Source organism: Pelophylax lessonae, assembly GCF_965119305.1.
Source record: "Pelophylax lessonae genome assembly, chromosome: 4".
Taxonomy (NCBI): domain Eukaryota; kingdom Metazoa; phylum Chordata; class Amphibia; order Anura; family Ranidae; genus Pelophylax; species Pelophylax lessonae.
This window is the reverse complement of record NC_138771.1, coordinates 173,972,850-173,997,701: the sequence shown is the minus strand read 5'-3', so window position 1 is coordinate 173,997,701 and position 24,852 is coordinate 173,972,850. Positions and strand designations below refer to the sequence as shown.

The window sequence follows — 24,852 nt, the reverse complement described above, 5'->3', positions numbered from 1 at the left end:
TATATGGTATGAACAAAGGGCTATAAAAATTACCATAAGTTAAACCCAGAGGGAAGAAACATTATTCCCATTGGTTGGGATATTCTATACCTAAACTGGTGAGGTCATAGACACACCTCTCCTGATAATTAACCCAATGTATGTATAATAAAATTAAAGGATGATTTCTCTATATGTAAGAGTAATCACAAAACACAACATAAAACTTTGTCCATACTCCCAGTACATACATAAATGTACATCTGTGTCTCCATCATTCTCTGGCAATTATTGGATCTGGTAAACCATTTCAATAATAATTATCTTTAATACAATTAATATTTTTATATGAGAAATATCTAAAATATCCCAAAACTGCATTTGTTATTTCGTCTATAGAGGGCAGTATCGTACTGTTCATTAGATTTTGTAGTTAAATAATAATTAGAAACAATTACCACTCTTCTTATCTGATGATCTTTGACCTGTTGGCTAGTGAAAAGCCATTACTTATTTGACCATGCCATAGGCTGTCAGACATCTAGTCTGAGATTGGAAGATCTATGATACCTCAAACACTTAAACACAAACTTCTCTGAAATGAGGTAATTAGTGACGAGATACATATGTTCTTACACTTAATAATAATGTATTCTAAGTAAGATTACTACTGTAAGAATATAAACCCAAAATGGGATATAACATTCCTAAATATATATGTATATGCCTTACATAATATAATGACATAATTATGGCTAATATCTTCACACACATAATAATGTATCTTTAACATTTATATTTTAAATGTCTGATGAAGAACACTGAGCCATTGTCTATTGTTATATACAGTGTACAGGTCGTAGAGGGTGGGTCCTTGAAGGACGCTATATTTCCCCTCTGTTTGGGCTCTGGGCCCTTTAAGGGAGCAAAAGGGGTTAACTCATTGATCAGAGGAAGTGGGTTTAAGAAGGACAGGAAGTTGTAGATTGGGTGTGGTGGAGCATAGAGGAGACTGTGGCTGGTGAATGTGGACTTTTGTACAGCCGAGAAGGTGCATGTCAGTGTGCTGACTGGGAACCTATTGCCAGGGGAAGCTACCCTCTTCAAAAGTTGGGACTGTTTGACTGCAAAAGCAGCTCTGAACTCTTCAAGTCGGTGAGACTGTCTTTTCCTTGTTGTGTTTCTTTTGCTGCTATGAAGCCTGTTTAAGTTAATAAACATTTCTTTGGTTGCAACGCCTGTGTCCTGCGATCCAGCTGATCCCCCAAACATTACAACAGATAAGATTACAAGCTAGACTAGTATGGTGTCTCGCTAATTGTCCGTTATCTGATGAGATGTCAATGTATTACCTTATTTACGATTACATAGATACAAAGACCTCTGTTGAAGTTATAAGACCCTATTGTAAGCTTGTAAGAGACATTTTGTAAGAAGACCTATATGAACTCTCTTTCACCTTAAAAACAAAATGGAAGCCATGCTGTACTGTTCAGCATCATAAGATATGAATATACATGGCTTTTAAAATCATTTTTATTCTATTAGTTAATTACCCCCAATAATCCCGACATGCCCCTTTATTCTCTTTCCATGCACTATGCTTGAGCGTATCATGCAGAGGTGAACAGTCACATATATTTCTATGCAAGTGGATTCATGAGCGATTACAGTCCAGATGAACTGGGGAGTTGGACTTTTTTTTGGGCTGTTTTCTTGCCAGTATCTGGTAAGTGCATTTCCCTGGGGAGAGGTTCACGTGGTGAGGTGAAGGGATTGAGCTTTACTTTCCGGCTCCAGCACTGGTGATTGATCCCGCTGTGGACCCTATAGAGGCTCTATTGGACTATTTCCCATGGACATTCATTGGACTTGTATTTAATGATAGATTTTATCATGTTTTAGCGCTGCTTGTGGATATTACTCTTGACATTGATTGAGGTGATGTGATATGCATCTATGTTTTAGGTCATATTGTCAACAATGCCCTGAGGGATCCCCAGATCAGCAAGACACTGAGGGCTGCAAAGTGCCTTGTGGAACATTTAAAAAAATGTGAGCTGGCCACTACCAAGCCTAAAGCAAAGCAAAGCAGCAACAAATGGGTACCCTGGCCCTGAGCATGCACCAATAAATGATGTATCCGTAATTATTACCTAGCTAGCATATATTAATTGTATGTGTAAATTCGATAATAATAGTACTACTTACAAAGATGGCTCGTCCTTTTGAGGTCGGAGAGCGCAGGATGTTTTCTTCTGAGGTGCTCGTGCATTGCAGTTGTGCTGCCGTGGTACGCCATTTCGGTTTTGCAAAGGGAACAAAGGACCATTTTATCTAGCCTCTGTTTAAAGAATTTCCATACCCTTGATGATCGTGGTCTAGCTTTTTGTGGTAGACTGCTGGAACTTTCTCCCCCAGGAGCATAAGCCGCCATTACCGCCATTTACATGCGAGATGAGTGTGACGTGTCACGCGTTGACGCCTTTCACACATGCCGACGTATTTCCGTAGTCTACGTAATTGAATACGTTGATGCGTTATTGCAGCACTACTGGGTAGTAACATTTATAGGTAAAGTTGATCCAGGGAATATCTGAGTGCCCTTTCAGGGAATCAGGGAGGATTTTTTTTCCCCCTACTGGAGGAACTTGGATCATGCTTTGCTGGGGGTTTTCACCTTCCTCTGGATCAACGGTGGGTATAGGATTGTGTATATGGGATTGTATGGTTGTATTTTTGTTATTTATTGGTTGAACTAGATGGACTTGTGTCTTTTTTAACCTGACTAAAGAGGGGTACACACTATAAGAAAATTGGGTGAACGAGCGTCCAATTTTCCTTGCAAACTGAAACCGATAAACTAAAATTTGTGCAAAAATTCTTGTATGACAAAGGCTTTTTTTTGTTTATTGTTTCTAATCATGCGCAGTCTTTCTTTTATGATTTACCCTGTACGAAAACGGTACACGTTAAACTAAAATAGCTTGCTCTGTTCCCATATGAGAAAACATTTTGGAAAATCGTACGAAAATTCTTTGGACGAAAATGTTTGCCCGATTTTCTTATAGTGTGTACGAGCCTTAAAGCGGAGTTCCAGTCCCCCAAATGCTTTTTTTTTTAAACACTCCTCCGTACTTGTTTAAACATATCTAGTAACATTTAGAACATGTCCAATGTGTAGTTTGTGTTAAAATATTTGAGGACTAACCAGATCTCAGAGAGTTCCATGTCATCTGTGGGCATCTGAAGCCCTCTTCTCTTGATTTCCGGGATTCGGTGCAACTGGCTACCCAGCATGCACCTCCCGATCTTGCTCCTGAGCGGCTCTCTGTCTTCCTGACAGGTTGCCATAATGCCTCGTACACATGCAACGATTATCGGCCGACCGATTGGCCATCTTTTGTCCAGAGTTGTATTTTGTTGGTTGGAATGTGCCTAGACTGCACACGAATTTTCTCGGCCAACAAAATTCTACTTCAGAAGTGATGTCATGTGCTGGTTTACTTTCCATGTGTTTTTTCTTCTCTGAGCATGCCCAGTCTTGCTCATTAGATTTTTGTCTGCCGAAATCTGTACTGACTGACGGAAAATCGGCCGTTGTGTTGACGGCCAACAAAAATTTTATAGCCTGCACACCAGATTTTATTCGGCCGAAAAGTCGGAGTCGGTTGTCGAAAGCATCATACTAACAAGCTGAAAATCGGCCGATCGGACGTTGGCCGAAAATTCCCGGCCAATAATCGATGCGTGTGTACGAGGCATTACAATGGCGGCGTCAGCGGAAGTTCCAGCCCCATTGCTGTAGCAACCTGTCAATCATGACATCTCAATCCTCCCATTCACCTCATTTCCGGCCTGGAAATACTGAGCGATTTTGTCACCAGGCGATTCGCAAGGACTGCTGGGATACATGATGCCGCTATCCCAGGAGCCCTTGCAAATCGCCTAGTGACGTAATCGCCTAGGCGGCTGCAGTCGGAAGTGCTGTAGAAGAAAAGCAACAAAAGCAACAGTTAAAAAACAAATAAAAAAATAATTGCCATTTATTACAGCACTCAGGATGGGCATGACCTTCAAAAAAACGGGTAGCACTCCACTTTAACTATGTAACTCTGTGAATGGGCTAGTTGGGGGGAAAGGAGGAGGGTGGCAAAACTTCAGGCTAAGTTTGCCATGGCAAAACCAGGTACCCGCTCCCCCTAAAAGGTGCCAAATGTGACAGCAGAGAGGGGACGAGCAGACAAGCTGAGTTTTCCATTTTGGTTTGAGCTGCGATTTAATGGCACCCAAATATGGGCAGCAATCCCACGTTTTGTTGTGCGTTTATCACATAACAAAGTGCACAGTGCAAAACGCGCTTGGCTCAGAGCCAATGAAAAAGCAATGAGCTACTTTGGTGCACATATGACCAGTGGCGTCTCCAGCTTTCATTTCTAGGGGGGGCACATGGGAGGACAGGGATAAAAGTAGGGGGGCCAACTATAATATGCGATTTTACACACACACACACACACACACATATATATGTATATATATATATTTCAATAATAGAATGCACTCCAGAGGTCTTGTTACAAATTCACCTTGTTTTATTTGTGCAATATTAAAGCGGAGTTCCACCCAGTGAACGTTTTTTTAATAAAAATCCCCCGGGACAGTCAGGGCTAGTGCATTCCACAATGGCTAGCCTCTGATCTGTCCCGGGTTGCACTTACCTGCAAGAAGAAATACTTACCTTGAAAATGTATTGTCCAGCGCTGCCATCTCAGGTGTGGGCAGCTTGAAGCCAGCGCGATCCTCTTCAGTCCCACGATGCACTGCACCGGCCCTGCCGTCACTTCCGGTGCCTCAGCGTCATCCCTGCACAGCTTCTGGACATGCCCAGAAGCTGTTTTGCAAGGTATGAGGCGCCTACACCGGAAGTGTCGAGCGGGGCCGGTGCAGATCATTGATTCCTGGGAGCGATGACGTTCAGCTCCCAGGAATCATTGCAAAGCGGAAGTGACCGCAGGCCGCGGCCGAGGAAGTGGATGGTAAGGTAAGTATATTTTCTTCTAAACGAGGTAAGTAAAAAAAAAATAAAAAGCGATTATCCATCTGTTTTTCAGGTGACCCGGAGTGAGAAGATGGAGGTAAGTATAATTTCATATGATATGACAGCCTATCCCAGTGATGTCACGTGACAGGAAAAGCGGCGAGTCTCTGCGCTCAGGTGCGAATGTAACCATGAACTGGACTGATTGGTAACGATTACCGTCTTAGCTGTGCATTGGCCCTCATACAAGTACTCTACAGAAACCGGATTTACTAGTAAACAAAAGAGACGAGTTATTGCGATGAATAATGTTTTATTACTGCATAACACCGCCCCACACCTCCCATAACAAACACATTCTTTACATGCTTCCACCACCCAGGCATTTAAAGCAGCATTACTTTCCTACTTATCAATGAGGTTTCTCCCTGTGATACAACGGCGTTATTCATCTCCCGCTCTACATAAAACTTCACAGAATCCCAGAGCAAGCACAGCCGTGACGTAGAGCGCCGGTGACGTCACGCCCCCAAATCACTTCTCTGCTCAGCCCCGCCTCCCCCCTCCACACACCTGGCCCCACACTGACTCCGGGCCGGCGGGGAGGGGCTGCGGACTGTGTACACAATGGGCGGGGCCTGTGACGTGTCCGGGAAAGGCCAGTGTTCTCCGTGCGATGCGGAAGTTGGCCCCCAGCAGTAAGGCGGGTGGACCGGAAGACGGCGGGGAGACAGCGGGGATGTCCGGCCGGGGCAGGAGAGTCCCCGGGAAACCGGGAGCCCCTCGGAGCTGAGTGGCGGGGAAGCCCACGAGAGAGCCGAGGTGTGGAACAGTCCCTGCTCCAATCATGAGTAAGTGCCGGGAAGTAGCGACATGGGGGGTGGGGGAGTGTGTGGAAGGTGACAGGCCGGTCCTTCTCCTCACTTTATACTGTGTTCTGTCCCTCAGGGGGTCACCCTGCCTCCTGCCCCCCCCCCCTCTCAGTCATGGTGCTGATATTGGGGTTGCCATGGTGACGTGTACTGAGCTCTGACTTCCCATGTGTAGATGCTGAATGATGACAGGAGTGCAGCCTCTTGTCACTCCTCTCCTTTATTCATAATCCATCTGAAAGCAGCTCAGCCTGCTGACCAGGACGTGGTGTGAATGGGGCCCTTCTGGTGGGAAGTTATATACAGAGATCTATGGATGGTGCGTGTTGTGATCATGTTATTCCTGCTTATATGGAGTCAGTGAGGATTGTTTATCACATGGGATAGAAAAAGAATACACCTAAACGCAGCTTTAGGTGCATTTTTTAACGCAGCTTTTCTCCTGCCAGCAGAGTATCTGTAATGCGCTTACATGAATACGGACCCCACCGCAGACATACAGATCAGTTTCTTCTATCTATGCTTGTCAACTAGTGACCGATCTTCTACAGAGTTGTAGATCTGCAGAGTATCTGTAATGGGCTTACATGAATACGGACCCCACCGCAGACCTACAGAATTGTAGATCTGCAGAGTATGTGTAAATGCGCTTACATGAATACAGACCCCACCGCAGACCTACAGATCAGTTTCTTCTATCTATGCTTGTCAACTAGTGACCGTTCTTCTACAGAGTTGTAGATCTGCAGAGTATCTGTAAATGCCCTTACATGAATACGGACCCCACCGCAGACCTACAGAATGTCAGTTTCTTCTATCAATGCTTTCTATGTTTCTTTCTTCTATCCATGCTTTACAACTAGTGACCGATCTGCTACAGAGTTGTAGATCTGCAGAGTGTCTGTAAACTTTGTATTTACTACAAAGGGGCTGTCTAATCTGTTCTAGAAGAGAAGCTGCCTTCCAAGATGTTCAGGAGGAAGTTGCCCTGAAGAAATGAAGTTTTTACAAATCTTCCTTTGTTGAGAAAAATACCGGTCGGTGGTGTTGTCTGCCACAACGCCATTCTTAGTACGAGTGTTGAACTAGAAGTATTAAAGTGTAACTAAATCCATCGATTTAATGGTTAAAAAAAAGTTCCTTTCTTGGAATGCTGGGATTGCTGTCACATTTGCTTGTGTCCTCAACCAAACTGTCAAAGCATTAAATGGCTGGTGTCATAACTGATCACATGGGCAGCACTACAGATCAAACGGAGGCTAAGGCTCAGTTCACACTGGGGCGACCTGCTAGGTGACTTAGTCCCCTGACAAGTCGCTCCCCATTCAGTGCAATGGAACCGTTCTAATCGGAGCGATTTAAGTCACTCCGACTTGGAAAAGGGTTCCTTCACTACTTGGGGACGACTTCAGAATTACTTGCAATGACTTCTATCAAAGAAGTCGTTTTCAAGCCGCCATTAAGTTGCGGTGTGGGTTTAAAGTCTGGCAACTTTGAAGCCACACTAGTGTGAACCGAGATTAGGATGGCAACTTCCTTGGCTGAAAAGGATAGGAGGGTTTATTTCTGCTTTAAATATAAATATTGAATTATATAGAACAATAGAACTATTAAACGATATCCCAAAATGGAAAAAAAAAATAGCACGCAGAACCTCCACACCAAACAACGAATAGCGTTGTAACTGTACTGTCTCCCTTTTTTGTAAAGCAAACTATTGGTGCTATAGAAATCCTATATAACAATATTTAAAATTGTGCGACTTGTTATGTGACTTTGGACATCAAAGCTGCATGACAAGTCGTACCCCATGGTTTCCAATGATGACCATTCATATATGTGTGACTTAAAGGAGTTGTTATGTAAGACATTTTTTATCTTAATGCATTAAGATAAAAAACCTTCTGTGGCCAGCAGCCCCCTTAATACTTACCTGAGGTCCCTCTCTGTCCACGAGTGTCTCAGCCGTCCGAGATTTCCCTCCTGATTGGCTGAGACACAGCAGCGGCGCCATTGGCTGCGGCTGCTGTCAAAGTCAGCTAGCCAGTCAGGTGAGAGAGGGGGAGGGAGGGGGGCAGGGCTGTGTCAGGGTTCCGTGTCTGAATGGACACAGGGAGCTGTGACTTGGCTCGGTTGTGAGGGCACTGAACAGGAGGGAGGGGCCTGGAGCACAGAAGCGAGACCTGAGAAGAGGAGGATCACTGCAACAGAACAGGTAAGTATAACATGTTTGTTATTTTTTATAGGAAAAAAAAAAGAGCCTTTATAATCACTTTAAAGTCGTTTATGCACTACTTTGGTTTACCTTCATGCAACTTGAGGGCCATAGACTACAATGTTAACCCTCAAAAGTTGCATCAAAGTCATACCTAAATGTTTTACATGCAACCGTTGTCCATTATCCATTGGTCAAAGCCAAAGGTGCATCCGAGTCCTACCTATCCAAAGTTGTGCTACTTTACAGTTGTACGAGTGTGAATGGAGGCTTACATGGTAGTTCATTAAATCTTCCTGTCATTCTGTAATTGCCTGTTCGTACCTACGAGCAGACAGCTACACTGACAGTCTGCAGGAACCTGAGATTGCACCCGTGATCTGCTTGATCGCGGGTTACTAGTAAATCAACCCCTGTGTTTGCAGAGGTAACACAGATTGGGGGGGGGGGGGGAGAGGTCATAGGACAAACTCTGGTGACAGGGAGACAAAAAAGGGTTCCACTAACAATTATAGTGTCTTATGCTATCTCCCTGTTCCTTTCTACCTGCTAGTGGCAGCCTGCCTGTGAACTTCAGCACTGTAAAGCTTCTGTCAGCCTTCCTTTCTAGTTGAGCCAAGACATGCAATCAAAGTTGGAAATGTACACATTTTAACTGAAGAAAGTGACATATAGTGGAAACTCTTTCCTTAATAAAAAAACGAAGGAAGTGACTGCGCTGAGCTTCAAGAAAATGGTGACCTCCAGCAAAAAGAAATGGGAGAAATGCTGGAGGCAGTTTACAGCGCACACTCATTTTCATAGCATAATTATTAATGTGTACTGTATGTCCTGTATGTAAAGTACTTTATTTTTTAAGCTATTACATGTAAAGGTACACTTAAAAAGCTGATCTCTGGAATACAATTTGTGGTCATGTGATACTCCAGTCCTGAGATTTCTCTCCTTTTTTTTTAATGTCCACATCCAGAGCTTTTTTTTTCTCAAAGAATAGTTGCAGGTACTCGCCTCTTTTCCGAGTTACCCCTTGTCTCATCCAAAAACCCACCTCCCAGCACCGTCCCTTGGTTCCATCCCCTACCCACCTCCCAGTACTGACCCTTTTAGAGAATACAGAACCAAGTATCATTTTGTGGTGCTACGTAAACTGTATTGAATGTGTTAATAATAAAAAGAATTGTAGTTCCCTTGCAGCCAACAATAGATGTCCTGCAAAAAAATACCTGACCAGCAACAATAGATCCACCCCAGAACCAGCTGACCTCTGCCAGCGACAACAGATTTCCCAGCAGCTAGCATTTATAGACCCCCCCCCAGCAGCCAGGAACAATAGATCCCCCCCAGCAGCCAGCATCAGTGGACCCTCTAGCACCCCTTGCCATTACATACATTCAGTGCTGGAAATGCCAAACTGCATTCCCCCACTTTCCTCCTGAAAAAAAAGCCCTGTCCACGTCACTTCTTGTGTGATCACAACTTTTTGTATTGGTTGTCTGGTGGCAGGGTCCTTCCAGAAGCAGTGATGTCAGTGGAGGGACTATTGGGGACTGGCAGTCTTGGGCCCATGTGCCTCACTGAATTAGAAGTCCCTTGTACCCAGAAATTGGTGGCAGTGAGAGACTTCAGGGTATAACTTTCTTCTGCAGGTAAAAAAAGAAGAAAATTGTGTAGCATGATGGGATGGAGGGGGCCCTTTTTTTTGCCTGGAGTGGGGTTTTGCATAGTTTCTAATATATGACCCCCATGAATTATACAGTATAAACCACCTATTTTCCTTGTCTTTACCAGGGTAAAAATACATTTGTTATTCATAAAATCCAATGTCTTAATTTGTAGAGCATTCGAATGCACTCTTCTTAAATTTCACTGCATTGGTACTGCGCTTGTATGTTTGGTATGGTGCTTGCAGAATGTGCATAGGGTTTCCTCGTCTGCCTCTATACCCATAATGTGTCCTGTAAATATACTTCTCTTTCAGGACTGGGGGAAGGTTGGTGGTGACCCATATCTTTGCAATAAAAAGGTAGAATACTGTTTCTTTGGACTGCACTCATCTCACTAATGGTCCTGTGTGTTGTGGTGTGCTGTTGCTGTTTTGCATCACTCAGTGTTATCACAATAGCAAATTATCCTTGTTCTACATAGTAATTGTCTTGTGCTGTCTGTGATGTGCCTGTCTATTGACAAAGGAGCATGGTCACGGAGTTTGCTCGGAGCTCTGCGTGGGGATAATGACATCCAGAAGACAAGTGAAGTTTTGTCTTCGTTTGGAAACTGCATTATTTTCAAGTTTTCGCCTAACAAGAAGAGTGCTGTATGCAATGTTATAGTTAAATGTTAAATAACTATTTTTAATAAGGGGCTCAGTGTAGCTGTGTCTAGAACCCTACTCATTCGTATGTGTTTTTCTGTTTAATTAAAGCATAGAGTAATGTGCAGTTGAAAGGAAGTCTGCCAAAATGATTACGTTTGCTGAACTGACTTCTGTTTATTTGCATGGCGGGTATGCCAGCATCTGAAAAGAGCTTTTGATTCTGCATGTTTATTCCAGCATTTGAGTTCTTCATGGCATGGAATCACAAATAATCCCAGGTTCCACTTCATGTAACTTTTTATTCATATATCATTTTTGTGTAGCTTGCCTGCCGTCCTTAGCTTGAAAGTATGCTGCACTGTAAATTTGTAACATTTTATGTTATTTAAATATATTTGTAGAAATGTGCAATTTCATGTAAATATCAGCCGGATTATTATTATTATTATTATTATTTTTTTTTTGCACCACTGTTTTTTTAAATGTTATTTTATTTATCCAGAAAGAAATGCAAGGGGGTATCTGGGGGGATCAAGGGATTGTATCCAGTCAGACATTAGTTCATAGCAGTTGGATCACTGAAAGTTATTTCTAATTATATGTTTTAGTTACACCCTGGCTTTTACATATTCCTGTTAAATATATTTAAGCTCGGTCATGTATTTATAGTACCATATAATCAGTAGACAGTAACTATCATATGAACACATTATCATGTATACAGTACATCTTAAAGTATAACTAAATGCAAAACGTTGTGAAAGTAAAAGAAAATCCCAAGTTTTGGATTGTCCCCAGAAAAGTAAAATAGGGCAAATTGTCCAATAGGGACACTAGTTCTGGTGACCTGGGAGGCTCCAAGGGATTCCCTTAACTGCTTGCTGACCGCCTCACGTAGGAGTATGGTGGCAGAGCGGCTCTCCTGTGACGGATCACATATCTAATATGTGATTCAGCACTTCCGGGTAGGGGGCACGCACCACACCAACTGTTTTGTGATTAATCAGTGGGTGCCGGCCAATGATTGACTGCCGGCACTCGCTGATTTGCAGGGACTGTTCTGTCAGTGGGGATGTGCTGATTTTTTTTATTTTTTTATTTTTTGTTTTTTTGTTTTGTTTTGTTTTTTTTTTTGTTTTTTTTTTTTTGTTTCCCTGCAAAGCAGAAAGTAAAAACGGGCACATCCCTTATCGCACACACATAAACACTGGTTCAGCACACCGTTAACCCCTTGATCGCCCTAGATGTTGACCCCTTCCCCTCGCACAGTGATTTTTAGCACTGATCACTGTATTAGTGCCACTGGTTTCCACAAAGTGTCAAAAGTGTCAGTCGGTGTTAGATTGCCCGCCTTTACCAGTACAGTAAACCCCCCTCCATTGCGGGGGTTACGTTCCGGACCCAGCCGCGAAAAGTGAAAATCTGCGAAATAGAAAAACCCTATTAAAATGCATTGTAGGCATGTTTTTTTATTGTCACTGCATGTGTAAAAGCATTTTAAGGTCTTTAAACACACTTTTAAAACAATAGAAACTCATTTAAACACATAAAAGATACCGAGAGACATAGCAAGAGCTATGGAAAACACAAAAATATTTCATTTTTAATGATTCATATAGTAAAATAACGTTACAAAAAAAAAACCGCAATATACCGGGACCGCAAAAACTGAACCGCGATGGAGCGGGGGTTTACTGTATTACAAAAATTAATAAATCCAGTATATATCCCATAGTTTGTAGAAGCTATAACTTTTGAGCAAACCATATGTAGAAGAATACATATTGGTCCAAATTTATGAAGAAATTTGATTTTTTTTTAAATATTGTGTTTTTTTTTTTTTTAGCACAAAAAAAATCCAGTGGTGATCAATGCCACCAAAAGAAAGCTCTATTTGTGTGAAAAATAATCTAAATATAGTTTGGGTACAGTGTTGCATGACCGCACAATTGTCAATTTAAAGTAACTGAAGTGGGTTATTTGCAGGGATTTCTTCTCACTTCCTGTTTGCCTATCAGACATTAAGTTTAGGTAAATCTCCCCAATGCAACACAGATGGCAAAAAAAAAAAAAAAATTCTGACAGTAAGGTGTAGTTATAACCTTCCTCCCTTTTACTTTACTTTATCCAAAATGACAATAATAAGTTTTGCCCATAGTTCTACTTTATTCTCATTCTGTTCTACTTAATGCAGATTATTGTAGCTGAACCTGTATAACAGGGATCCTCAAACTATGGCCCTCCAGCTGTTGTGGAACTACACATCCCATGAGGCATTGTAAAACTCCGACATTCACAGGCATGATGGGAATTGTAGTTGCTGAACACCTGGGGGCTATAGTTTGAAGACCCCTGCTGTATAACGTGACCTATGTCCTCACAACTTTATATACATTTGTTCACTGTAAGATTTACATATGGCTCTTGTTTGCTCCAGCGCATTGGGCTGACATGCTTATCACTTAAATTGTATTAATACTCTTGTCATGAGGAATAGAACTACCAATCTATTGTCATCTGCATGCCCAAAGTGGAGGTTTAGTGATTATTTTTTTCTCTCTCTCTCGGCTGCACTAGAAGTCCTCTGCCTCCAGATACCCCTACAGGGGTTAAAAGCAGCAGCTGTGCTTCATTTATAGCACCTTTACTATAAGTTCCCACAAAGTGTTCCGCGATTTGGAGGAAACAGACCTTTCATTCATCAGTTCGTCCTTCAACCATGGAATGCTTTGCATTGTGGGAACCTATAGTATGATTTGTATGAATGGAGTTAGAAGATTCATACATAGTCAGCTCTGAGCTTGCAGCACCAGAAAATCACCGCTGTGGGGGTATCCAGGTGCAGAGGACCAAAGATTTCTACTGTAAACCACACGGGGCACGCTTCACTGTTAGTAGTGTCCCTAATGCTGTCTCAAAAATAAAAATATCACTAAAATTCAGGTTTAAAGTACACCTGTGCCCAGGTTTTAAACCTTACATTTTTTTTATATTTGCCCAAGAAGTAGTAAAAGATCTTTTATTGACGTCTGTAGCAGCATGTACTGTAAAGTAAAGCCGCATGTGCAGTGGACATTTAGCCCAGTACATGGAGCTCTGTCATATATGTGCAGGAGTAGGGCATGGGTGTCAGGTCTAGCCATGCTGCCAGCAGCCTTTTTCAACTCTGAGAGGCTGACAACTGCTGCATCTGGATGGCATACAGTACCTAGCGGTAAGAATGTTTAGGGCAGTATGCCCCAAGGGACGAATGCCGAGTACACTGGCATTCCCAGTATTCCTCCTTGTATGCATAATGCTCTAAATATTTGCACTACTAGATGCACCTACCAGCTGCAGCAGCTGTCATTACCATTTGTTTGACAGGCTGTTTAGAGTTGGGCTGGATGGGACACCTGTACCCTCCACATGCAGCTAAATGCCCAGTGAGCATGTGGTCTTTATTCTTTTTAATATCACTCACCTCTGTATCTTACAAGCACCAGCTCTATACTTCAGGCTGGCAGGCTGCTAAGCTCATACTTCCATAGAAAATAGGTAGAGAGGAGCTATGATTTAAGTGCCTGTGTTGTAAAATGTGACGATGAATTTCTCCACAACAGCTATAGCTACATAGATGAGGGCTTGTTTCAAAGTGCTTTTAATGCTTAGGAGTATGTAAATACTTCAATGTGTATAGTCTGCGCACAGGTTCACTGGAAACTTTTTACATGTGTTTCATAAGTTTTCTATCTGCCAACATCCTAATATAATGTTACGCTTGTGGTTCTGTTGCTAGTGAGAAGTAATATGCAAGACGTCCACTCTCCTGCTTTGTGTGCAGTCTTTCCTTGCTGACGTTTGCAGCGTCACTTCCTCTTTAGCAGCAAGGACTCGCCAGCAGGTTTGGCAGGTCATAATACAAATAAGGAAGCATTTTGGACCAAATGTGAGCCATAGCACCCATGTGTGTCCTTCCAATGTCACATTAGCTCTGATCTGCTTGGCATTTAGCAAAGTTACATATGTCATTGGAAGCTTGAATTTTAGTGTTGTATTAGTGGAGGCAGAACAGTGGTTGGTACCGACACTATTTTAAAGCTCAGAATTCTGAATGGGCTACTGTAAGAAATCCAATCAATGTTCAGTATATAATATATGGCCTTTTTGAAACTCCTTTGCCAGAAATGTCTCTGAATAAAATTATTGATACATTTAGTAAATACATAAAAATGTACGCACAATAGTGATCATAAAAGAAAAAAGTGATTATTTTTTTTTTTTTAATAGTCCATAGACACAAGAAAAGTAAGTCGTGGGTTTTTAGAATTGGGATAAAATGGACAGAAAATGGATAAAAAAAAAAAAATCTCCAATTGGTGTCTGGTGTGTAACAATCCTTTGCATATATGCTTTGATACAGGAGTTCTGTTCTGTTTCTTCTTTTTTCCCTTTAGACATTAAAAACTGTGATGCTGCATGCAGCTAGTTCTCCTACCCATCCAGTCCTTTGCTCATGTGGCAGAACAGGGTATTTTGCAAGTAATTTAAATGGAAATACTATGACACGTAGCCCAGCCAACAAAGTGGGCATGCTGTGTTTTAAATGGAATGTTGAGCTTGTCATGTGGCCCTCCTTGGCAGGCCTCCTATCTGGGCTTAAAACTAACTTTTAAAAAATGTTTTCCTCCTGTTCTTCACTAATGTAATGGATTCAGAATTCAATTTCAAAATATTTTATAGCTGACCTCCAGGCAGGCATGTAAATACAATTAAAAGAGAAATAAAGGTTTATTCTTTTTTTTTTTTTTTTTTTTAAGATTAATACTTACCTAGGTGGATGCATCAGTCTGATGCTGCATCTGTCCGATGCTGCATCTGTCCCCTGGCGCCTCTGCACTGAGAGCCGAGGGATCGAACACTGCCGATCACTTGTTTCTGACAGCTCCCTGAGCAGAGAGCTGCTAACTGCTCTCTGCTCTGCTCCCTTCTCGCTGATTGGATCGCTGGGCTGTGGAGGAGCGGGGGAGTGGCCTGCTCAGGCTTGCTGAGAGGGTGATCCAGGTATCGGTCCATTCACCTGGCTGATCCAGACTCCATTGTCGCGATGATGTGCTGCCTGGACCGACTTCTGTGACGTCAGCAGAGAGCAGACAAAAGCACTGTCTGCTGAAAACGGGTCACAGGAGTGCAAAACGAATTGCACTCCTGTGATCCATAGGAGAAGATATTAAATAGACGTTAAAGCTGAAGTTTAAAGTATAAGTAAAGGCAAAACTTTTTTTTTTTTTTTTTTTTTTTTTAGTTTTGGATAAAGTGGGGATGGATTAAAATACCTGACAGGTTTTATTGGTGTTCCTGCCCCTGTTAGGGAGATTCATTCACCCTCACCATTTGTATTGTTAACTGGTATCATTGAAAGTGAAAGGGAACATTTTTGGTTTTCCCCAGAACAGTAATAAAGGGAAAATCATTTAATGATACTAGTTCTGATGACCTTGGTAACAACTGGGGATTCCCTCACTTTAGAGGGATTTTTTTTCACTTCCTGATTTGGCTATCTCTCCATTTGGACACAGATGGTGAAAAAAAAAATCTAACTGGGGTTATAACACTACCTTCTCTGTCCAAAATGGGGGGGGGGGGGGGTTGCTTTCCGTTGCACAAATAAATTCTTTACAGCTTTAGTTGTAGTACTCACCAATAATCAGTGATGGGAATAATGGCGTTACTAATGCCGTTACTTTTGCGGGTAACTAGTAATCTAATTGATTACTTTTCCCTCCGCGGTAACACTGTTCCCATTATTTAAGCGGCGTTACCGCAATTACATCTACCACCACTAGAGGGTAGTAGTAAAATGTTCTACTCCTCGTTGTCCCTGCCGCTGTCCACTCCTCACGGTACTGACTCCTCTCTGAGGCCTGTGGAGAGAGAATGCCTGGAGACTGGAGTTACAGCGCGCCAGCCAGTAGGTACCCCGGCAATATAAATACCACCACCACGTCCAGTCGTCCACAGGCACAGCCACTGCCCTCTGCACTCAGTCAGGAGCAGGACAGTCACAGGAGGCACAGCAGCACAGGAGTAGTCAGTCCAGAGTACAGTCACAGACAGGAGGATCGAGTCAGACCCTACCAGTGTGCCACGCCACCGCCACCAGGTACCAAAAAAAAAAACAAACAAAAAAACAAAAAACAAAATACCACAGTCAGGACTCAGACCCCACCAGTGTGCCACACCACCACCAGCCACCACCACCCAGCAGGTACCAAAAAAAAAACATAAAATACCACAGTCAGGAGTGGACTCATGAGTCAGACTCCGGTCAGGTACCACACTGCCAGTACCCCCACCAGTGCCACACCACCAGCCACCACTGCCCACCACCACCAGTGCACCAGCACCACCAGTCCACCACCAGCAGCAGCAGGTACCACTCAAGTAAAAAAAAAAGTCAGGAGAAGTCACTCAGGAGGACTCGGGTCAGGTACCACTGCCAGTACCCCCACCAGTGCCACGCCCCCAGCAGCAGCAGGTACCACTCAAGTAAAAAAAAAACAATACCACTCAGTCAGGAGAAGTCACTCAGGAGGACTCGGGTCAGGTACCAGTGTACCACCACCACGCAGCCAGCCGGTACCACTCGGCAAATACTACTCAGGTACCCACTGCCAGTGTACCACGCAGCCGGAAACACTTAGCAAATACCACTCAGGTACCAGTGCCACTCAGCAAATGTCACTCAGGTGCCATTTAGCAAATACAACTCGGTTATCAGTGTACCACGCAGGTACCTGTGTCATTTAGCAAATACCACTCAGGTACCAGTGTACCACGCAACCAGCCAGTACCACTCAGCAAATACTATTCGGGTACCACCAGTGCCGCACAGCAAATACCATTCAGGTACCATACCAGTGTACCACGCAGCCGGTACCATTTAGCAAATACCACGCAGCTACCACTCAGGAATCAGCATTCACCATATAGGTGTTTCATTGTCCCACAGCAACATTAAAATAGTGTAGATTACTGTACAATGTTTTATAATAACTGCTTCTATTCAGTGTTCATTTCATTCATTTAACAAATTTAATATTGGGGCATACAAGTTATTTGACATCTTTGATTATTTTTTTAAAGTAACGCAATAGTTACTTTCGCTGGTAATTAGTTACTTTTTTACTGATGTAACTTAGTTACTAACTCGGTTACTTTTTGTGAGAAGTAACTTTAACTAATTTCTTTTTTTAAGTTGCATGCCCAACACTGGCAATAATGAAGTACACCCCATGATGTTCAGGCTGCTGGATTCTAAAGAAATCTCCCCTCCAGGGCTGTCCTGACCTCTTTCTCCTGGACTTCTGGGCTCAGCAGCAGGAAAGGATGATATAATGGGGACACATCCCCTCTTGTCCTTTGAGAAAAGTTCTTCCACTGATTATGCTGTCTGCGACTCTTCAGACTCTCCCTTCTCAGTTTCACACAGAATTGCCTTCTTGCCTGGTGGTCAGCCTTAACATTTAAAACTGAATTTTTAATCCATTACATTAGATGGTAAACATTATTTTAATGGCAAACATTTTTTTTAACCGTGCTTAACAAAGTACACAACTCCACTGTAACTCTATTACTGATTAACCAGGAGTTGGTTTAGGGGCCTTGTCTAATGTACAAGGAGACTATTTCAGTATATTAACCCTGTGGTCCCCACTTTAACAGCACAGCCTTGTGACCTGCCATAAGTCTTCAGTTGTAGCACACAAGCTATTAGAAATACACATTACAAACAAAATGTGAAACGTAGTGCTGTTGAAGGCACTATTTTGATTCTACAGTACAGAAAAAAAATGTGCAAAGTGAAGGACAGGATGTTTAGTGTATCGGAGCCAGAGACCAAGAAGCTGTCAACCCCCCCCCCCCCCCCCACAGCACTGGTAGTTCAGCTTCGAGAAGAGGACAGGGCAACCCTTCAGTAAAGATGTCTTCAGAATCCAGCAGCCTGTACATCGTGGGACCTGCTTCATCTCAGGTAGGTAATGTTTTTTTCTTTAGCTATACTTCAGCTTTATAGCCTAGTACACACGGGCCGAATGTTGGGCAATATCGGCCGGTTCAATAAAAACCGGCTGACATTCAGCCTGTGTGTATGGCAGCTGGTCGGCCAGCTTCTGTCTGGTGTGCATGCTGGAAAACCAGCAGCGACTGGCTCCTAATCAGCGCTGTCAGCCAGCTGACCAGAGTGTTCTGGCGGTTTTACGATTTTTGCTGCGTTTTTCGTCCGGCGGTTAAAACAATCCTATCCAGAACAGGATTCTTGCTCCTTCAAGAGAGGGAGGTTGAGGGAGCTTACCTTAGGGCTCATGTACACTACAGCTTCTATACTTTCTATATTTGAGTTTAGGAGCTTTTGGCGTTTTTTTGCCAAAGCTCCTGAACTTAACTTCATAAAAGCATTAAGGTAATAAAAAAAAAACACCTCATTAAGTGACCCCCCCCCCCCCCAATCCCTAAACACTTACCTGATTTCTCGCAATGACACTGCTCTCCTCACTTCCCGGTCTCACAGGAGACAGTGAGCGCAGTGGCAGACAGCTCTTGTGAGGAGGGAGCGGCGGGGGGGCATGTCTTACTGATGCTGTATTTGTCTATGGGCTCACACAGCCTGTTGATAGTTGAATCTAAGTACATTTCATTATGAAAATTACCGGCAGAATATTAAGCCCCCATTCACATTTGGTGTTAGAGTAGGCAGGCGATATAATTACTTTTTTTGCACAGGGTGCATTCAGGGACCTGTATCCGCATGTCATATTAGGATACAGTGGCTGTGGCCATGCAGCTGTGTGTCCCAATAGACATCAATGGAATGCAGCAGATACCTTTGCATCCCTGTGTTGGTAAAAGTCAGCCCGGCATTGGTGACACAGCTAATCGCCGAATGGAATTCTTAATTTTGAGCATTTTTGTGCTTCTGCAATTGTGCAAAAGTTTGTGTCCTACTTCTAGTTGCTCAGGTCACCCTGCTCAAACCTGTTCTGCATTTAGATTATAATTTGAAGGCTGCTAAGCTGGTAAAGGGGAGCGGAATGTGCTGAGCTGCTGTTTAAATTACTTTATTGCTTCTGCTATAAACTCTGAGGATGAATTGCTGCAGCTACAGATGTCAGTGAGGGATTTTTGTATTCCTAATTTAATTTGTGCAAGAATCTAACGAAAGGTTGTGTATGGGGTACTGAACATTAGATTATGAGAAGGTAAATCTCTAGCTCTGGCTGGATTTGGTTTTGTTCTCTATTGTTTAATGATTAGTGCTGTTGCTGCACATCCTTTTTTGTGGAATATGCGTGCTAATAAAATAACAACATGGTTATATTTTTAGCTGCCTTTTTGTAAACAGAAATGCTCCCCAGTCAGTGATTAGGAAGCCACATGTGGCTTTCAGGTTTTTTGATGTGGTTCCTAACCATCTCTCGTCAAGCACTCAGTATCTCTGTGAGCATACAGTGTGGTGCTTTATAAACCTTCCAGTAAGACTAAATTCTAGAACAAGATACTATTTTACTATGTGCTTTTTCTAGTTTACCAGTTCTATACTAACAACTAAAGTGTTTGAGGAATGTTTTTTGAAATTTAGTGTGGTTCGCTGCCACCTTTTTACCTCAGGATATGGCTGCCTGCATAGGACTGCATTCACACTTCAGCGTTCTGAATCGTGGGCAGATTTGCTGCGATTCTGCTGATTTTCAAAGCGCTGATGTGTGAATGACAAATCGTGGGACGCACATTTGAGATCCTGTGATTTGTCATTGCGGGAAGAGTTGTGGCAAATCTGCCCACAATTCAAAAAGCTGTGAATGCAGCCTCTGTTCACACCTGGGTGGTTTGAATCACAGGTGGAATCGCCACGATTCCAAATAGCGGCACTTGTGCAATGCCATTAATTCTTAAAGGGATTGTATAGGCAGAAGGTTTTCTTTATCCTAATGCAGCGTCCAGCAGCCCCCCCCTATTACTTACCTGAGCCCTTCTCTATCCAGCATGGTTGCAGGAGTGTCTCAGCTGCCCTGGACTCCCCTCCTCATTGGCTGAGAGATTGGTGATAAGTTGTGGGATGAGGGCAGAGAATATGCCCTTTCTTCACTCCTAGGGAGTGTAAAAACATGGATGTGGTCTCCAAAGGCTGAATGTAAAAGTAGATAGTATTTGACAGCCTATGTTAGCAACTCTCAGATCCTGCTGTCAGTTTACTTGCTCTCCCTCTGCCCAAAAGTTTGCTTTCATTGATTGCATTTATTTTTCTTATAAAGTTTTCTGGCAGTTTAGTTATTACAAACTTTTGATACAGGTGTTCTAAAATGCCAACCTTAGCAACCATCTTGACTTAATTTAGTTGTGTGTTTTTTTTCCTCCCTGATCACTGAACCAATCCATTGACTCTGGCACATTGAAATCTACCTTGTTGTACTTCCGCCTTTTTCTTTGTAGGCAGGCTTTTGACTCATATCTGTAACTGAACACTTGGGCCTTAAGGCAAAATGTTTACTTGGTCAATCAGTTTCCTTCTTTCCTCTTGTCCTTACTGAGATGTTTGATTTGCTATTTTAAGAGGCCCCTCCACCAAACCATTCATTTCAACAAAATTCTTCCCATAAGATATGTGAATATAACATTTTTTTTTTGCATGTTCTTTACTCTACGACTTCTACTGACCGCCACAATCTGTGATGTGATCAATAAATTGATGGTCTCCTGTGCCTAATGAAAGAAACCCCAACAACCAAACTAAATCTTCAATGTGCAACTTCCAAGATTATACTTGATAAATACAATAATATAAAACCTATTTTATATCATTTAGCTAGTGCTAGATTATAATTTTTGCTTTTGCTCTTTAGGTATGTCATAACTAGAGTCTTATGTGTTTTTTTTTTTTTTTTTTTTTTTTAGGGGAGGAGGGGGGGGGGGTTAGTGTAGAAACTAGCGAACACTCGGGCGTGTTCGGATTGAGCCCGCTAGAAAGCCGTCACTGCACACTGCCAATCATAAGCAGTGAGGCATTTCCTGACCGGCAGCTGCACATACACACGCTGCCTATGATTGGCAGTGTGCAGTGCCTGCTTCCTGGCATGTTGAATCCGAACACGCCTGAGCCCATCACTAGTAGAAACCTCTTAGACTTTGATATGGTAACAAATCTATGGTAAAAACGAAACCTTTTTTTTTTAAACACCTAGCAGTATACTTCATTAACTGTCTATGCAGTATACAATTTTGCAATGTACACTTTTTTCATTTGCTTACACATTGTGAGACATGGGTGGGGTTGGGGTGAACATTTCCTTTCTTGGTATAAGGAAACCAAAAAGAAACAAATCACCGCTCTGAAAACAATCAGCTGAGCCAGATGGATCCCGAGCAGCTGTGGCAGTCCTGTAGGAATGGGTGCTCACCAAGGTCCGTGACCTGAGGAATCCATGTGAATGAAGAAGAAAGTGGCACTTCCAGACCCAGGAACTTGGAAACTTGAGTTTATTTCTTCAAATCATAGGTACAACATCAGACAAGACCACAAGACAGACTGGACAGCAGACGTGTTTCACACCTTGTGCTTATTCATGAATAAGCACAAGGTGTGAAACACGTCTGCTGTCCAGTCTGTCTTGTGGTCTTGTCTGATGTTGTACCTATGATTTGAAGAAATAAACTCAAGTTTCCAAGTTCCTGGGTCTGGAAGTGCCACTTCTTTCTTGGTATAAGCCCATGTGCACATTGTTCCGGTTTGACATGTCTAATCAAAGGCAATTGCCGGCAATGGCACCACATGAATCGGTGCAACACTGACTTTGCAGCGCCGCACAGATTCCCGAAAGTAGTTTCTGTACTACTTTTGGTGACTCGGGGGGCGATTTCAATAGACGTGTGTAGGAATCCAACTAAAATGCCGGTTTGAAATTGTGCAAGTTCAGCTGAACTCGCACGATTTTAAACGGGCCTCAGTGTTAACGTAGGGTGACATTGTTTTAGGCATTTATTTGGTTTGGATCCTTTTGCCATAGTTTTTTATGGATATATAAAACTTTCTATAGATACCAAAGTTTTAACAGGTGTTTGGAAAGCCAGGTTGTCAAATGCGTAAATCTGTTTCGCTGGTACTAGCAGTCATTCTAGGGAGGGAATAGTACGTCTAAAAATATCTGTTCATGTTTTCCTTAAAGTGGTTGTAATCCCTTACATATACCCAGTAAAGGGACTGGCCTCAGGTGATACACAGAGGTGAAACAAATCCTCCTACATAAATTGTACCGGTTTATCTACAGTTTTCTCTACATTCATTCAAAGTGCTGAACTATAACGCTTGTCTGACGAGAAGAAAAAAAAGGGAGCTGAGAGCTGAGAGCTGAAGTTACACTCTGCAGAGCTCAGTGAGGAGAGCTCTGAGAGCTGATTGGAGGGAAGAGACACATCCCCTTTACACAGCACACAGGAACAAAGCTGAGTCTGTTAAGCAGCTGGAGGTTCCTCTCCTGTCACCACTTTTCTCTTGGTGTCAGGAAAACCTCCTAGAAGTTATTCATGCTGATAGTAGAGGAAGGAGGCAGCAGGCAAAACTAGAGCTTGCAAAATCTGGTGCAGCTCTGCACAGAAACCAATCGGCTTCCAGTTTTTATATGCATCGCTGCACCAGATTGTGAGGTTCTCCAGTTTTAGTAACTCTCTCCTTAGTGCCCTTAATTGAGACAAGAAAACACTATAGAGAGATATGCTTTATTCATACTTCATGTCTCAGGTTTACAACCAATTTAGGTAACCATTCACCTGGCTAGGTGGAGTTCCTTCATTTTTGTATGTTTAGGTATGTGTGGTTCTTGTAATGTGCTCTGTGCCGTGTGTTTGTTGTCCTGGTCTGCACTCACCTTGCAAACTTCAGACAGATTGAGTGAAAAAAATGCAATGTTTCTAGTGACCTGAGCCTGTGGTAACCGGTGTCCAAAGAAAACGAAAACTGAGGTATTTTATTTCTCATGCACATTGCTGGATGGGGATCATACTCGGGTTAGTATTAGTGGGGGCTGCGGGGGGAGCTGCACACTGAAGGCTTTTACTTTACTGCATAGAATGCATGAAGGTGAAAAGCCAGAACCACTCTAAATTACCAGCATGTCTTTGGAGTGTGGGAGGAAACCAGAGGACCCAGAGGAAACCCCACACGGGTTTGATTTTATATTTGCAAAGTTGCTTGTTGTCTCTGAATATACTGAAAGGGCTAATGTGTTTTAACGTACAGTACAGTTATCCTTTATTTCTGTTCTTTTCAGTATGTGGTTCGGTCATGCAAATGCAGACGTGCAAAATGCTTGCTTGTTCTTCTGTATCTCCAAGCTGTTTTAGCGTCTAGCATCATAATCCATATTTGCAGCCAGACTGGACTTGCAGGGAAGCTTCAGAGGCCCTGTAAATGAATCGCATACCAAAGAGGATATATGTTAGATAATGTGTAATTAAAGTGTTTGTAAAGGATCCTTTTTTTTTTTTTGATTGACAGCAGCAGGAGCCAATGGCTGAGTCCAGTGAGGAGGGAGAGAGAAAGCAGGGCCTCTGCTCTGGGGCACAGTGCTGGATTGAGATCGGGCTCAGGTAAATATTTAGGGGGGCCAGGTTTTTTTTTTTTTTTTTTTGGGGGGCTGCACCTAAAATGGTTTTACCTTAAAGTGGCTAAAGGCTGAAGGCTTTTTACCTTAATATATTCTATGGATTAAGGTAAAAAAACCTTCTGGGTGCAGCTCCCCCTTGTACTTACCTGAGCCCCATCTTGATCCAGCAATGTTCATGATAACACCAACTCTTTTCTCTCTCATTAGCTCTCACTGCAGCAGGAGCCATTGACTCATTCTGCTGTCAGTCACAGACAGTGAGCCTATGAGGAGAGAGTTGGGGGTGGGGCTGAACCACACTCTGTGTCTGTCTGTGACAGCCCATTCAGACTGGCGCGACACGACTTTGTGGGGCGACCTGTGAAGTCACGGTGCACAGCGTGAACCGCGACTTGCACGGACTTCATATAATTGAAGTCAATGCAAGTCGCCTCCAGGTCGCCCCAAAGTAGTACAGGACCCTTTTTCTAAGTCGGAGCGACTTGTGTCGCTCCTTTTAGAACGGATCCTGTACTACTCAATGGCGAGCGACTGACCGCGACTTTTCAGGCGACCAAGTCGCCTGACAAGTCGGGCTAGTCTGAATGGATTCTTAATGGACACTGAGCATTGCTCCTCGAGTGCTCCCAGAGCAAGGGGCTTGCTTTTGAGGGGGGGGGGGGGGGCGGTCGGACCCCCAACCGTCGGTGAGGGAAGAAGAGAATCGGGCCTGCACTATGCAAAACCATTGCACAGACCAGGCAAGTTTAACGTTTGTGTGTTTTTTTAAATTAAGAATCACTTTCAGACTCAATGCA

At 43.0% G+C, this 24,852-nt stretch overlaps 1 protein-coding gene across 2 annotated transcripts in view; it reads left to right on the top strand.

The window, feature by feature from the left end:
* Nucleotides 1–5,597: 5,597 nt before the first annotated feature.
* USP6NL (USP6 N-terminal like) overlaps nt 5,598–24,852 on the top strand; it is a 255,657-nt gene continuing 236,402 nt past the window's right edge. The window contains exons 1-2 of one of the 2 annotated variants that reach the window (XM_082254347.1): nt 5,598–5,868; nt 10,083–10,127. Coding sequence is in view for 1 of the 2 variants with exons in the window: in XM_082254346.1 (XP_082110472.1) it covers nt 5,865–5,868 (4 nt within the window). In the remaining variant the exon portion in view is untranslated. The remainder of the gene's footprint in view (nt 5,869–10,082; nt 10,128–24,852) is intronic. The other variant, XM_082254346.1, reaches the window with a different exon arrangement.